Raw genomic sequence first — 14,971 nt, 5'->3', positions numbered from 1 at the left:
TTGTGTAACTTACATATAGACCATTCTTTGCCAGTTACACCTCAATAAAACTCACACTTAAAAAAAAAAAAAAGACGACTTCAGTTCTGGATTGGACGCCCTTCATCTTCAGAAAGGAGGAGTTGAGGATAAATACAGATGCTGTGATGTCTTCAGTGCCTAGCTACAGAGGCCACAGGGTGATTGATGTGAAATGCAGCTCTTTGAGTCAGAAAGCTTGGTGGGGGGGGGGGGGTGGAGGTAAACTTGAAATAATTATTTTTGTGGCTTTTTTTTTTTTAATTTGGAGCCACCTCTATCTTGGTAATACCATACTATGTAAGGGAATAATATAGAAAAGAGGAGGGACTGCCTTTTGTCTGTTAATGGTAGCTAAACCTATTGTGAGATGAGAAATTAACTGTTCATATAATAACCCTAAGCCATAAGTGTTATTACTGCTGATTGAGAGCTATACCAATTATAATAGGTCTTTCAAATCTACCTTGGTCCCCTGTGGTTCATTAACATACATTCACAAGGCTTTTGTGCAAAATACAAAATCTGTGATTTTGCCATTGACTAAGATTATAATTTGAGAATGTGTTTCTAGAGAAAACAGCTCAGATCCAATATTTTGATATCTGTAAATTCCAGTATCTTAAACACCAGTGTGTTGTCCGTATGTGTCGTGCTCATGCAGCTGACACTTGCAGATCAACAGCATGGTGCTTACTCGTTGCTGTCTGGGAGGGCAGCTCACTTACGTCAGCAGTCACGCTAGGTGCGCTGTTGTTCCTGGTACATGATGTACACATTTCAGCGTGAATTACCTAAACCCATCTGTGATTTGATTTTTTTATTATTATTAAAGGAATTATTTCTGATGACAAATCGAAAATAAACTGTATAGAATGAATGTCTGATAAATAAAGATAAAACTCAGAAATCTTTCCAGCTTGGTTAGACAGATTTATAGGGTTTAATGGATGGATGTAGATGTTTAAAAATCAAGATGTAAAATAGCTTATGTTCTGTCCAGTTGGTAAAAACAGATCTACTCTAAGGGGATGCAATTCAAGGGATATTTGACAACTAAGCCATTACTAGACGGAAGAGCAGAGGATTTGTTTTCAACGTAGAGGCATGCTAACTGCTAGGTTTTCCTGTCTCTGTACATTTAGAATTTGATCGTCATGAAATGCAGATATATGAGGAAGTGGCTAAGATGCCTCCCTTCCAGAGAAGGACGTTAGTGTTGATAGGGGCTCAAGGCGTGGGCCGAAGAAGCTTGAAGAACAGGTTCATAGTGCTGAATCCGACCAAATTTGGAACAACGGTGCCATGTAAGTGTTGTGAGTTTTCTTTGCTCTTTGTTTGGCAAGAAAGTGGGCCTGTGGGAAGGGGAAGGGTATTATTAATTATTCTTCCCAAGTAGTGGAAGACTGAGAGATTCAGTAGTTGTGTAACTCTTGGAACGCTGGCACAGCAGTGTTAGTTGTCTGCCCAGATGTGACAGTTGCTTCTTCAAACTGTTCAGCCCAGAAATATTTGAGTTAAATGGAAGTATCTAAGAATTGTGACAGCTTTGGCATAAGTTTGGTATTTTCTCATACAACTGATGTCTGTAAAGTTGTATTTTTTTTCACCCATGTTAATGGAAGGAAAGGGAAGAAGCCTACTGGCCCCTCAGACACATGCAAGGGTGCCAAAACCTTTGTGCAGTGTTGCTTTCTGGCTTATGGCCTAAGAGGTCATAAACCTAATGTTTGATGGCACACATTGAGCGTGAGTCCTCCACGATGAGACATATTAATTAAGGTCACAAACACCTCTGTGTGCAAAATAATGCTGGTGAGAAGCATGACCGTTAAACAAAGCTGACATTGATTTTCTGAATCTTGTCATTCTCTTCCTGTTGCCGTATTTTCATGAAAGGTTAGATCATGAGATCATGAATATGCTTGGTGAGAATTGAATCCAGTCAAGGCTGAACTAATGGATGATATCACTGGCTTATTGCAGTGATTAATGTACTTTCATTTAGGAGATGCGTGAGCCTGGGTGTGGGCTTGCATACTCTCTCCCCTCGAGAGCGGCAGGGAAGCGGGGGAGCTTCTGGGACTCTCTTTTTGTATTTGTAGACTCTGTCCTCTTAACACAGTATTCCAGATCTATGGATGTCTTTAAGCTGCTTTTGAGTCAAATCATGGTGTAAAGCTGTCCCATCTCTTCTAAATACATTTTAGAAGTTTTCATTGGTGGGTTTTGAGGCTTAATACTCGGTGAATAATCTTACTGTTAAAATCTGAAGAAGTTGGGAGAGTAACTGTTAACCTCCCTCATGTGCTGCTTATAATCCCTGAGGGGAAGGCTTGGTGTCATTGTAACCACTGTAAATCCGTAAATTCAGAAAAATCCTACCTGAGCAGTTGCTAAAATAAGAATTTCACTGTTGTCATGTACTTGAAAGGCTGTAATCGTGAAACAAAGGGTTTTTTTTCCAAATGTTTATCAAATTAGTGTACACGCAGTATTTCCAAAGACATAATGGAGTTAGACAATTGGCTTTCTTCCCTACCCTACTTTTGGCCCACTTACCAGAAACAGGCATTTTCTTATGGTACTATTCAGTATTTCTTACTAATATCTTTACTTTGTTATTTCCTGCTTTTCTCATTTTAGGCCTTATCAACTGACTTCCTAACTAATCTCAATATTAAAGATCTATTTCCAGTGCATTCCATTTGCAGTCTTGAGCAGGCTCGCCCTGCATGCAAGCAGCACTCACTAGAGTTCTTTCTTTCCCTTCTGCTGCTCTTTACCACATTATGTTTGTATGTGTGTATGGTTTTTGTTGTTGTTCAAGCCAAAGGCTCACTCCTCTGGTAAGTTATGTTCCTCTGTCTCAGAACCCTCAGTGTCCAGGTCTCATTGAGGGCCACATGTTCACGGTTCCAGCTACGTGACTTAACACTAGGACATAGCTGGCCCTTTGCGGTCATCCATGCTCAAAGCTCCTGTTCCTGGATCCCGTTCTTTTTCGGTTTATAGTGCCTCGTTTTTACTGGGTTGCGTCCTCCCGTAACCACACAGGCAGTGAGGGTGTGGGATCATTTCTGTATCTCTGCATTTAGGATGCTCACTTTCTGCCGAGTATTTGATTCACTGATTGGCTGAGAACAGAAATTGTAGCTTATGAAACCCAACGCAGGTACTGTCCCTTTCTCAGCAGAAGTCCAGTGGCATTGTAATCTTTGCCCTTTCACACGTGAGCTTGGTTTTCTCTCGAAGATGCTTAGGTAGGGCCCTGCTGGGACTATTCTCTGAGAGAAATCAGCCTGCTTCAGCTCCCCGGCGTTCAGCCTCTTGACTCAATCTCGAGTTCATTCCAGGGTCTTTTGCAGGTTAAGTCAGCCTCGTTCTACAAGTCCCTCTTGAACCTTTGGCTTGCTGCATCTCCTGCCTGAAAAAACAGTTACCAGAAGTTAGTTTCAGCAATATGTGACGTATGGTATCTTAGGTTGTACTTTCTCATTTGTGTTGGTTTCATTTGCGTCTTTACGATTTTCCTTCCTTTTATTTACTCATTCATTTTGCCTTTTTAAAATTAAAATGCCAGGGCTAGCTTAAGAATAGTAGTAGCAAATAGGAATAATGCATACACTGTTAGACCCAAAGTTTCTGTTTGCTTTTCAGTTGCATGAATATACAGGTAGTAACCGCAAGGACCTGTGTTTTTCATGTTTTGCCTTTCTTTCACTCCTTGACCTGGTGAGCATTTATGTGTTTATTGGTCATCTTATTTTGGTTTCCCAAAATTTTCTATTCGTTTTTCTTCCCACTGCTTTGCTGAGATAGGATTCACACATTACCAGGCAATTCATGTATTTAAAGTATACACTTCAGTGGTTTCTAATAAATTAGTATATTCACAGTTGTGCAAGCATTGTCAAGATTTCAGAATGTTTATCACCCCAGAAAGAAACCCTGTAACCACCTGCCATCAGCTGCCTCCCCCAGTGCAGCCATGGGCAGTCATTGGTCTTTCTGTCATAACAAATTGGCTTATTTTGAACATTTTATGTAATGGAATTTTGCAAGATGTGTGTTTTGTGACTAGCTTCTTAACAGGATGCTTTCAGTCTTCATCCAAGTGACAGCGTTTGTCAGTACTCAGTTTCTCTTCATGGCTAAATCATGGTCTGTTTTATGGCTGGTCCACATTTTATTTGATTCTGTTCATTTGGTTGATTGGTGCTGGATTGTTGCAAGTTTGAGCTACTGTGAATAATGCTGCTATAACGTTATCAGTGGAGAAATAATGCTTTGCTTCACTTGAACGTCTGCCTAGGACTGTGTTTGTAAGCCCTGTGTTCACTGCATATCCAAGCCTTCATGGAAGGGCCTCTCTGTTTCCCACAGAGGGTGTCTGCACCTTCAGGGCAGTCGCAACTCTGGAGAATGTTTCCAATTCCTCTGCATCCTCACCAACTTTTGTCAACTGGATTTTTTTTTTAAATGTAGTCATCCTAGTGGAATGAAGTTCTGGTTCATTGTGAGCCCAAGTTATATTTCCGTAAAGGTTGATAATGTTGGGCAGCTTTCCCTGTACATACTTTCTATATACATATCTTGGGAATGATAGGTCATTTTTAAATTATGTCGTATGACTTGTTTCTTCGACTGAAGAAGAGTTAATTGTATGCTCTTTAACTCCTTTAACAGATAAATTCTTTACAAATATTTCTCCCAGTATGTACTAGAAAATTTGAATAATGACCTTTAATATATAAAAATTTTTTCCTTTATTCATGCTTTTGGTATTACATCAAATATGATATCATACAAGACTTTGCCTCATCTGTATCTGCAACATTTTACTCCAATATTTATAGTAATAGCTGTTATGTTTAGGTTTATGATGAACTTTGAGTTTGTATATAAAATATGGTGGGTAAAGGTGCCCAGCTTTCATTGATTTGCCTGCAGATATTTACTTAGCATAATTTTCCTTTACTTTCTTGAATAGTTTTGCTACCGTTGTTAAAAATCAGTGGACAGTGAATGTGAAGATCTATTTGTGGACTCAGTTCTTGTCCATTAGCCTGTGTCTGTCAGCATGCCAGTCCTGCAGAGCTTTGATCGATGTAGCTTTATAAAGTCAGTCTCAAAATACAGAACTGTGAATTCCTGTCCCCCTCTCCAGTTTTTTCTTCTTTTTCAAAATTCTTTTAGCTCTTCTAGATATTCTGTATAAATTATACAATAAACTTTCAATTTCTACAGAAGAGGCAGCCAGAATTTGGAGAGGTTTCATATCAATTTTAGGAATATTGCCATCTTAACACAATTTAGTCTTGCAATCCATGAGCATGGGATATCTTTCTATACATTCAGGTCTTTGATTTCTTTCAGTGACATTTATAGCTTTCAGTGGACAAATCTTATGCCTTTTTTGTCTCATGTGTTCTCAAGTATTTTGAGTAAATCAACTATCAAGCATCTTTATTGCTCTCATAAAATATTATTTCCTTAATTCTCTTTTGGGAATTTTTTTTCCTTGTTAGTAAATAGAAATGCAACTGATTTTTTTTTTTGCCTTGACTTTGTGTGTTTACTGATCTCATCAGTGTTAATGAGTCATGTGTGTGTGGATTCCTCAGCATTTTCTAGGTAGTAAATCATGTTATTTGTAGATGTTGCTTTACTGTATCCTTTCTAATCAGGGTATCCTTTATATTGTTTTCTTGCCCGATTGCCCTGCATAAAACTTACTGTGCAGCACAGAATAGGTGACAAAAGTTGGCATCCTGTTTTCATGATCTTAAGAGAAAAATTTGATCTTTAACTATTCAGTGTGGGTGTCTCATTGAAAGGAAAAAAAAAAGTTCCTGTCTGAGTTTGTTGACTTTTATCAAGATAGAGTTGTGTGGTATGTCCTGGGTCTACTGTTTTTCTCCTTGTAATTCTGTTGCCGTTATTGAAAATGTGATACTGGAGCCACCTCCTCTTATTGGTGACCTGCCTGTGAGTGGTTCTCCCTTCAATTCTGTCAGGTGCATATATGAAGGGCCTTCAAAAAGCCCATGGGGAAAAAAAAGCCCATGGAAAATGCATATTAGAGCTTTCACTCATCCTTTTACTTTCAACCTGGTTATAGCTTTGAATTTAAGGTGCCTTTTGTAGGGAGGATGTAGTTCAATCTCGTTTTTCCTAAGCCAGCCTGCCGAGCTATATCTTGTAATTGCTGATAAGTAAATGTGCTTGCAGCTGATTTTTCCTGAGTGCTTCTTCATGAATAGATTCGTCTGAAAAATTGTTGGAAACCCCTAAATCATGTTTTATTCTTCTCCAAAAAATTAAATCTGGAACTACATCTTGTCAATTTTGGGCCCTTACCAATAGGGTGAGTTTTAGTTACTGGTTTAAGTTTGTATCTACTAGATTTTGTTCACCATAAAGGTAACTTTACTCCACTTGTAATTACTAAGTAATCTGTTCCAGCCTACTTGAGAACTGTGTAAACATTTTCAACAAACTCCATTAAACTTGGACCCGGTGTGTATTCTATCAGTAATCAGGTAATCGAAGATATTTCCCTAAACTTGAGGGAATAGCTAAATTATGTCTTCACTTAGTACCTGATGTGATTTTTTGTATGAGCTCTTTGGTGTACAAACAGGAAAGAACTCTGTCCAGGCCCTGACTTGACACAGGCTCTGCCAGGTCTTCCTTCTCTTCTCTTGGTGACTGTTCCAGAGTTCTTCTGTGGCGCCCGATCACTCAGTTACCTCTACACCACAGAATATGTCAGGAGAACAGAGAAGTTATTTTGTATGTTTCTGTAGACCAACACGCAGACCAGGATCTGCCATCGCCTGTGTGCAGTAAATACTTGATGAGTAGAAGGAATGTACATCATAACCTTTTTCCCCAAAGTCATTAAAATGTCTGTGCAACTGAATCTTAAAACACACACACACAAATTCAGGAATGGGCAAAGAACTTACCTAGTCCTTTCTCGAAAAGATATAAATATACTCAGACAGTTATTTGTACACTAGTGTTCATTGCAGTATTACTAGCACTTGTACAAGTCAGAAAATACAACAAAACCCAAGAGTGTATTGATAGATAAATGAATGAAGAAAGTATGTCGTTATGCACCGTGGAATATTATTCAGCCTCAAATAAGAATGGAGTTCTGACACATGGTGCAATATAGTTGAGCCTTAAAAGTGAGATAAACCACATAAAAAAGGGCAGGCATCATATGATTCACTCCCCAAGCAGCTGCAGTGGCCGGTGCTGCTCGAAGCCGAAGCCAGGAGCCAGGAGCCTCTTTCAGGTCTTCCAATCGGGTGCAGGGTCCCAAGCCTTTGGGCCTTCCTTGACTGCTTTCCCAGGCCACAAGCAGGGAGCTGGATGGGAAATGGAGCTTCCAGGATTAGAACTGGCACCCATGTAGGATCCCAGTGCGTGCAAGGCGATGACTTTAGCCACTAGGCTACCATGCTGGGCCCTCAAAGCTGAATTTTAATATGGAAAAAATGTACGTATCTATGCGTCACCTTTCAGATTCTTTTACAAATGTAATGGTGATGTCTTTCACTTTTACTTAAATTATTCACATTTATATAGCATGTAGCTTGTTTTAAGGCCTCAGAATATACACACAAAAAAGCAAGATTGAGTCAATGTTATAATTAATGTTTTAGTAACATGAAAAATTTTTAATTTCTTTAATTGAAAAAACACTAATTATATAGAATATGCAGTAAGATGTTTCCATGTATGCAAACTTTACACATTGATCAAATCAGGGTGATTAACATATTCTTTATCTCAGGTATCCATCCTTGCTTTGTGGTAAGGACATTTAAAATCCTCTTGCGTCTGTTTGAAAACGCGCAGTACACTGTTACCCGCTGGAATTATCGTCTTGCTGTGCGGTAGGATGCTAGAATTCATTCCCATCCGACTGTAACTTGTACCCACTGACCAGTGTCTCCCCTTTTGCTGCCTCTTCCCTGACAACCTCTGGTAACATCATCATCTTCTGTACTTAAAGGAGTTTGATCTTCTTAGCTCACACCTATCACAAACATTGTACAGTGTTTGTCTCTCTGTGTGGCTGGTTTCACTTACAGTAAATGCCTCTAGAGGCGTCTGTGACCTAAGTAATGGACTGCCCGGACTTTTGGAGGACTGGACACTCCATTGAGTGTGTATTCCACCTTGTTAGAGCATTCATCCGTGAGGGACACTGTGGAGGTCTCTGGCATATTGCTGTCCACTGCAGTTTTAGTGAGTCTGCAGGATCTTGTGTGATTCCTGATACACAGGATTGTGCTGCAGATTAACAGGAAAGTAAAAAAGCATTACGAAAACGGTTTGTTGAAAACTTGAATTTATGCATTTATGTCAGTTCCAAGTAGATTTTCTTTCATAATACATGGCACATGTGTGCCATGGAAAATCTGTACATGAATTTCAAAACTGCTTTTGTGTCCAAATAAACTCATACTTGACAAAAAATTCATGGAAACATAGAATTTTCTTAATGTCCTCATAATAATAGCAAAGAAAGTAAGCCCCAGTGCTGTGTTTTTATTTAACAAATCACTTCTGAATCCTGTTTTCAATAGTAACATCTTGAGCTTATGTAAAAGATGAACTGTTCCTTCATGATTATGTCCTCATGACTTGAAGAGTGGCTGAAATCTAGAATTTTGCCAATCATTCACAAAATTTCTGCCCTAACAAGTTCACGTTACTTTGCAAGTCAGTGTTTAAGCTGGAGGACTCAGCCGTCCTTCTCATTTCTCTGTTCTAGGACTGGCAGTGAGGTAGGTTGTGAGCATGGCAGTACGGGTTCCTAGGAATTTGAAGAGGAGAGGGAACCTTCAGCAGAGAATGGTGCTTCAGCTGAAATACACTTGTATATTGAAGGACATTTCTCAGAGAAGTAAGACTCCCTCAGCTTGTTGGCAGGCATGGTTAGAGTCCGTCGACGTTTGTATACCTGTTTATTGCAAGCAGCACACTCCCCTATGTTGTTTCATGGTGGAACTTCACCAAAAAGCTGTGCTCGCTAAAATTATGTTCAGATCCTGAGCCAAGGACTAGTGGGCATTTATTCAGGGAGTGATTAACCTCTCCTGGGAAGCCTAACCATAACCACCTTTGCTGAACAGTCCGAGAAACGACCCCCACCCCATCCGCCAGGTACAGTTCAGATGTGAACAGCTGGACTTGGCAGGTGCTGTCCCTCCTGGGCTGTGAAGTCATTCACAGCTGAACTGAAAGCAACCAAGGGGCAAGGGAGCCACTGCCTGCCACTGCACAGAATGATCTCGGCTTTGATTGAGGCCCTTATTTTGGAGCTTGAGTTTGAAATTCATTCTGTGGTTTTCTTGATACTTGTTTATGACGAATAGCAAAAAGTCTTTCAACATTTTATATGGATTACTTTCTGATTTTAATTTCATGGGTGTAGATTAGTTGATCAGATATTCTGCATTTATAAATACTTAGGAAAAATAATTATTTGAAAGACAAAGAGAGATCTTCCATCTGCTGGCTCACTCCCAAAATGACTGTAGCCAGGAGTTTGTTCTGGGTCCCCCAAGAACTTGGGCAATCTGCTGCTGTTTCTCAGGCTCAGTAACAGGGAGTTGAATTAGAAGTAGAACAGCCAGGACTTGAACCACAGCACCCATATTGAGATGCCTGCATGGCCCACAGCTGCTTAACTCACTGTGTGCAACACCAGCCCCCAAGATTCTGTTTTTTATATCTGATCCAAGCAAGCCCAGATTAACTTAAAGTTGAAATTATACACAGAAAATGACTTTTGGGGTGGGGGAGCAATTCCAGTGTCCTGAGGGGTGTAGCCGCCACTTGGGATACTGCTTTCTGTATAGGAATATCACCTCAAGTCCCAGCCTCTATTTCCAATTCAGCTTCCCACTAACGTACCTGGGAAGGCAGCGAATGGTGGCCCAAGTCCTCGGGCCCATGCCAGCCCTGTGGGCAGCTCGGATGGAGTTCTGCACTGCTGCCTTCAGCCTGGTGCAGCCCCAGCTGTTATGGCCATTTGGGGAGTGAACAAGCAAATAAAAGATAGCTCCACCTCCCTGCTTTCCCTTCTGGGTATTCCTCCTTCCCTCCGTCTCAAATACATAAATAAATCTCTTTTTTAAAGAAAAGCAGGCTTATAGAAAGAAAAGGAGAGACTGATCTTCCATCCGCTGGTTCACTCCCCAAATGGCTGCAACAGCCAGAGCTGGGTTAGTCTTAAGCCAGAAGTCTGCAACTTCTTCCTGGCCTCCCTCATGATGCAAGGGCCCAAAGCACTCGGGCCAGCTTTTGCTGCTTTCCCAGGTGTATTTGCAGAGAGCTGAATCAGAATCGGGGCAGGCAAGGACTCGAACCAGCACTTGTATGGGATGCCATCATTGCAGGCAGAGGCTTAATGTTTTGTGCTACAGTGCCAGCCCCAATTAATCTTTTAAAAAGAAAGATGATGGGCCCGGTGGCGTGGCCTAGCAACAAAAGTCCTCGCCTTGAACGCCCCAGGATCCCATATGGACGCCGGTTCTAATCCCGACAGCTCCACTTCCCATCCAGCTCCCTGCTTGTGGCCTGGGAAAGCAGTCAAGGACGGCCCAAGGCTTTGGGACCCTGCATCCGTGTGGGAGACCCGGAAGAGGTTCCCGGTTCCCGGCATCGGATCGGCGCGCACCGGCCCGTTGCGGCTCACTTGGGGAGTGAATCATCGGATGGAAGATCTTCCTCTCTGTCTCTCCTACTCTCTGTATATCCGGCTTTCCAATAATAATAAAATCTTTTAAAAAAATAAAATAAAATAAAAAGATTATTTCCTTTGCTCAAAGCTGATATTAACAGAGTTGCCAGAGTTCCCCTTTCTAGCAACAGCGTAGTAGATGATGACGTCTGTTTCTGGCCCAAGCCAGGGTGCAGAGGAGTACTCAGTACTCTGAAGTACGGGGCCAGAGGTTCCCCACTTGTACGTTTTGCCTTGGGCCATTCCTTGTCACAGATTCAGAGATCATGGTTAGTTCCACTGCTGAAGCCTAAAATGAAACAGTCGATATTAGGGAATACCAGGAAAGCAGAAGGTCACCAAAAGTATTTGCTGTTGAGGCAAGTTAAAGGACACAGAACTTGTGGCCCAGTTCAGAATGGGTAGTGACATTGGCTTACCTTTAGAGCACATGGAAAGAAATGGTATCATGGATCCCTCAAGAAGGGCAAATGTGTGTTACTCAGGTGGAGAAGATAGTAACTCAGAACACGTCTTAGCAGCAAGAATGGAATTTGGAATTCAGCTTCTAGGGAAATCAGATTTCAAAATGACTTTTAAAAGCACATATTTTGAATACAGATGTTCTGTTGAAGACTGGTTAGGCCGTTCCTCAGACTCAAGGGTGAGCAAGCTTCCCAAAGGCCACACTGTCAATAGTTAAGACTTTGCAGGTCAGTCCACCATGTTACCGAGAAAGAAACCAGGAACTGTACATCAGTGGAAGAGAATGGCCGTGGTCCAATAAAACTTTATTTACAGAAACAGGAAACAGGTCAGAGCTGCCCACTGGCTGGGGCTTGCCAGCCCTGTGGATGTTAGTCTTGGTACACCTTCAAAGTCTCTGTGTACGAACTCTTACCATGCTTCTGTTCAGTTACTTCACGAAAACCCAGGGAAGATGAAAACGACGGCCAGGCATATAAATTTGTGTCACGATCTGAGATGGAAGCAGACATTAAAGCTGGGAAATACCTGGAGCACGGGGAATATGAAGGAAATCTCTATGGAACCAAGATTGATTCCATCCTCGAGGTCGTCCAAACTGGGCGAACCTGTATTTTGGACGTCAACCCACAAGTAAGTTACATTGGGTTCCGAAGCTGTTTTGTAGAGGTCAGTTCCTGTGCACATGTGCCTGTGTGTCGGAGCGTGGCGAGTGGGGGTGTGACTCATCAGTTCCTCTGGGTGGGAAGTCCTCTTAGGTAGGGAGGTGATCCTGCCTGGAGGATCTTTTGGTGCTAGAGAACCTCACCAGGCATCCGTAGCTGCTTAGAGAACCTCCGCTCGGTGAGCCACCAGAAGCTCTGAGATTGGATCTGTGGACAAGAGTTGATACCTGTTTCCTTGCTCAGTCCTTAGGAAATATTACATGTGAAGCAAAACCAGGCTGCAATATAAAGAATAAGAAATTGAAGGAGCCCGCATTGTGACATGATTGGCATCGTATATCAGAGTGCCACTTGAGTCCCAGCTGTTCCACTTCCCATCTAGCTCCTTTCTTTTTGCTTAAATGGGAGAATTTTGTGTAGGTTCTGAGGTTTTTTAGTGTTTCTCAAGGCTCGTTTTGTAGCTGTTACCTTAGGGCTGTTTTGGTTCTTTGTAGTTGCCGCACAGTATTTCACAGTACAGATCTGGCCTCCGTTTAGCCACTCTAATGAAGTCAACACTAACGTTTTTTTTACACTTTCTCAGTAGTATCACAATTCTAAGGTTTTCATAGGCTTAGACAACCCTTAGTGATGTTTATAACTTTAGTTTTCCCTTGTTTGAGAAGAGTGAAGAGAAATGAGAGTTCAGAACAAAATTAGTGAATCACTATTTTAACAGAATCAGAAAAAGGGAAGTGAGGTCCTTAATCTTCAGGGAAGTTGCAGAGCAGCTGGTGTCGTGGTGCAGTAGGTGAAGCCGCCCAACGCAATGCTGGCATCATTTAGGGTGCCTATTTGAGTCCTGGTTACCCCACTTCTGATCCAGCTCACTAATGTGCCCGGGATGGCAGTGGAGGATGGCCCAAGTGCTGGGCCCCTTTCACTCATGTCAGAGCCCCACGTGGAGTTGTAGGATCCTTGTTCTGCCCTGCCCCAGTCCTGACCATTGCAGGCATTTGAGGAATAAACCAGAGAATGAAGGGGGTGTGTCTCTGAGTGTGTGTGTGTATGTGTGTAGCCTTTCAAATAAATAAATCCTTAAAACAAAAACTGAGGAAGATGGCAAACAGACTTTGGCTTTCTCCTAGAGGGTAGCACAGTCCATGTTCTAATGATGCGCAGGTTGGTTTGTAATGGTTCTCTGTGCAGGCACTGAAAGTGTTGCGGACGTCCGAGTTCATGCCCTACGTGGTGTTCATCGCTGCCCCCGAGCTGGAGACCCTGCGCGCCATGCACAAGGCCGTGGTGGATGCGGGAATTACCACCAAGCTTTTGACGGTGAGCAGTTCTTTCCAGGCTTAACAAAGTTTTTGTTTTTGTTTTGTTTTGTTTTCCCTGTTTAAACCTATTCTTTTGAGCATGTGTAATTCAATTTAATCAATGTCTTTGTTTAACATTCCATGTAGATTAGCTTTTTAGGATTACTATCCAGATGACAGTTACAATCAGTAAACATCCAGCATATTTATATCTTAAGCACTTAATGTTGAGAATCTGACCAAACAAATCTGTGTTACGATACGAGCTGTTTCCTTTCAACAGGACTCTGACTTGAAGAAAACAGTGGATGAAAGTGCCCGGATTCAGAGAGCGTACAACCACTATTTTGATTTGATCCTCGTGAATGACAATCTAGACAAAGCCTTTGAGAAGCTACAGACTGCCATAGAGAAGCTGAGGCTGGAGCCCCAGTGGGTCCCCATCAGCTGGGTTTACTGACGGTTCAGTCAGGTTCACAGCGAAAAAGAAAACTTGAAAAATACTGACTCAACCAATAAACCTTCTGTTGAGAAAAAAATACATGCACAGATAGAAAATATCTGCCACGCCCAGGCATTTTCATTGTGTAGATTGAAACAACAGTACGCTATTCTGAATTTTTATATCAAATGTGGTTGGGAAGGTGTACTAATATATAATTTACCTTAATTTTTTCTAACTTTCTATGGATAATCTTTCTATTCATACCACATAAAGAAATGCGTTGAAGCATTTTGTATATGTTTTGATTTAGTGCCCTTGCCTTTGTCATCAAAGGAATTTTCAGATCATTCACTCTTGACATTGTTCTCAACATTTCTCACTGTGATAACAAATACTTGAAATAGTTTTGTAAAGCTGGCGTTCAGTTCCCGTACTCAACTAGCGAAGGGCCCGTTACTCTTCTTAGGAGACGACAGTAGTTACTGACCTTCCTTCCTAATTCAATTTCCTACAGAGGCAGAATTTTAATGGCAGTGCTGCAGCCAGTCTACCCCCATCTAAATTTGACATCAAAAGTCTGTCCAGTGCCACATATTGTTGTTTCAGACCCGTATGGCTATCCTCTCTAATGTATGCAGGGATGAGTTTTTTTCCCCCTTCATCTATGTCATTAGAAAACAAGCAATACCCTGCACTCTCTTAGGAGGTTATCATTTTCATTTGTTGGCAGTGATGCGCTGAACACTAACTTAACATGTACACAGTAAGCTCTGGGGTTGAAAACAAGGTGACGTAGACTCGAGAGAGTGCCTTATCCTGTAAAACCTTACAGCAAAATGACCCTTGAAGAAAGTTTATTTTCACATGCAAAAGTTGAAAGGACAAAGACAAACCTACTACTTTAGACATGCTTTGTGTTTTTGTGCGTGTGTTGCCTTGTAGGTTCTGGTCAGCCCAAGTCTTGTGTCCCTGCCCTTGTCAGTGGTATGTAAAGATGCTCTGAATTGGCAGCTGAGGGTTTTGCAGAGGGTCCGTGTGCTTTTTGAAATGTGATGTGATCCTTAGGGTACCTGTTCTTGTGTTATAAACCAAATCAGTTCAGCAGTTGACACAATTTAGAAATAACTAACTTGTTTATATATGCACACATATAATATATCCATTATATAGTATGTTTTATGTATTATATAATGTATATCAAATAGCATTGTGTATATATTTTTAGCATTTCTGTAAGGGAATATACTTTTTTTGGTTTATTGATTACAAAAAAAAAACTTCTGCAGATAGCTTTATGAAACACACA

At 41.3% G+C, this 14,971-nt stretch overlaps 1 protein-coding gene across 9 annotated transcripts in view; it reads left to right on the top strand.

Moving 5' to 3' along the window:
• Positions 1–13,965, top strand: part of PALS2 (protein associated with LIN7 2, MAGUK p55 family member) — a 95,260-nt gene extending 81,295 nt beyond the window's left edge. For 8 of the 9 annotated variants that reach the window (XM_058677999.1, XM_058678000.1, XM_058678001.1 and 5 more), the window contains 4 exons: positions 1,164–1,325; positions 11,688–11,890; positions 13,111–13,239; positions 13,504–13,965. In XM_058677999.1, coding sequence (XP_058533982.1) covers positions 1,164–1,325; positions 11,688–11,890; positions 13,111–13,239; positions 13,504–13,680 — 671 coding nt within the window. In that variant the 3' untranslated portion in view covers positions 13,681–13,965. The remainder of the gene's footprint in view (positions 1–1,163; positions 1,326–11,687; positions 11,891–13,110; positions 13,240–13,503) is intronic. The other variant, XM_058678005.1, reaches the window with a different exon arrangement.
• The last annotated feature ends 1,006 nt before the right edge of the window (positions 13,966–14,971 follow it).

The sequence above is a fragment of the Ochotona princeps genome, chromosome 20, assembly GCF_030435755.1.
Source record: "Ochotona princeps isolate mOchPri1 chromosome 20, mOchPri1.hap1, whole genome shotgun sequence".
NCBI classification, from domain to species: Eukaryota; Metazoa; Chordata; class Mammalia; order Lagomorpha; family Ochotonidae; genus Ochotona; species Ochotona princeps.
The sequence above is the reverse complement of the archived record's forward strand: the minus strand, read 5'-3'. Positions and strand labels throughout refer to the sequence as shown.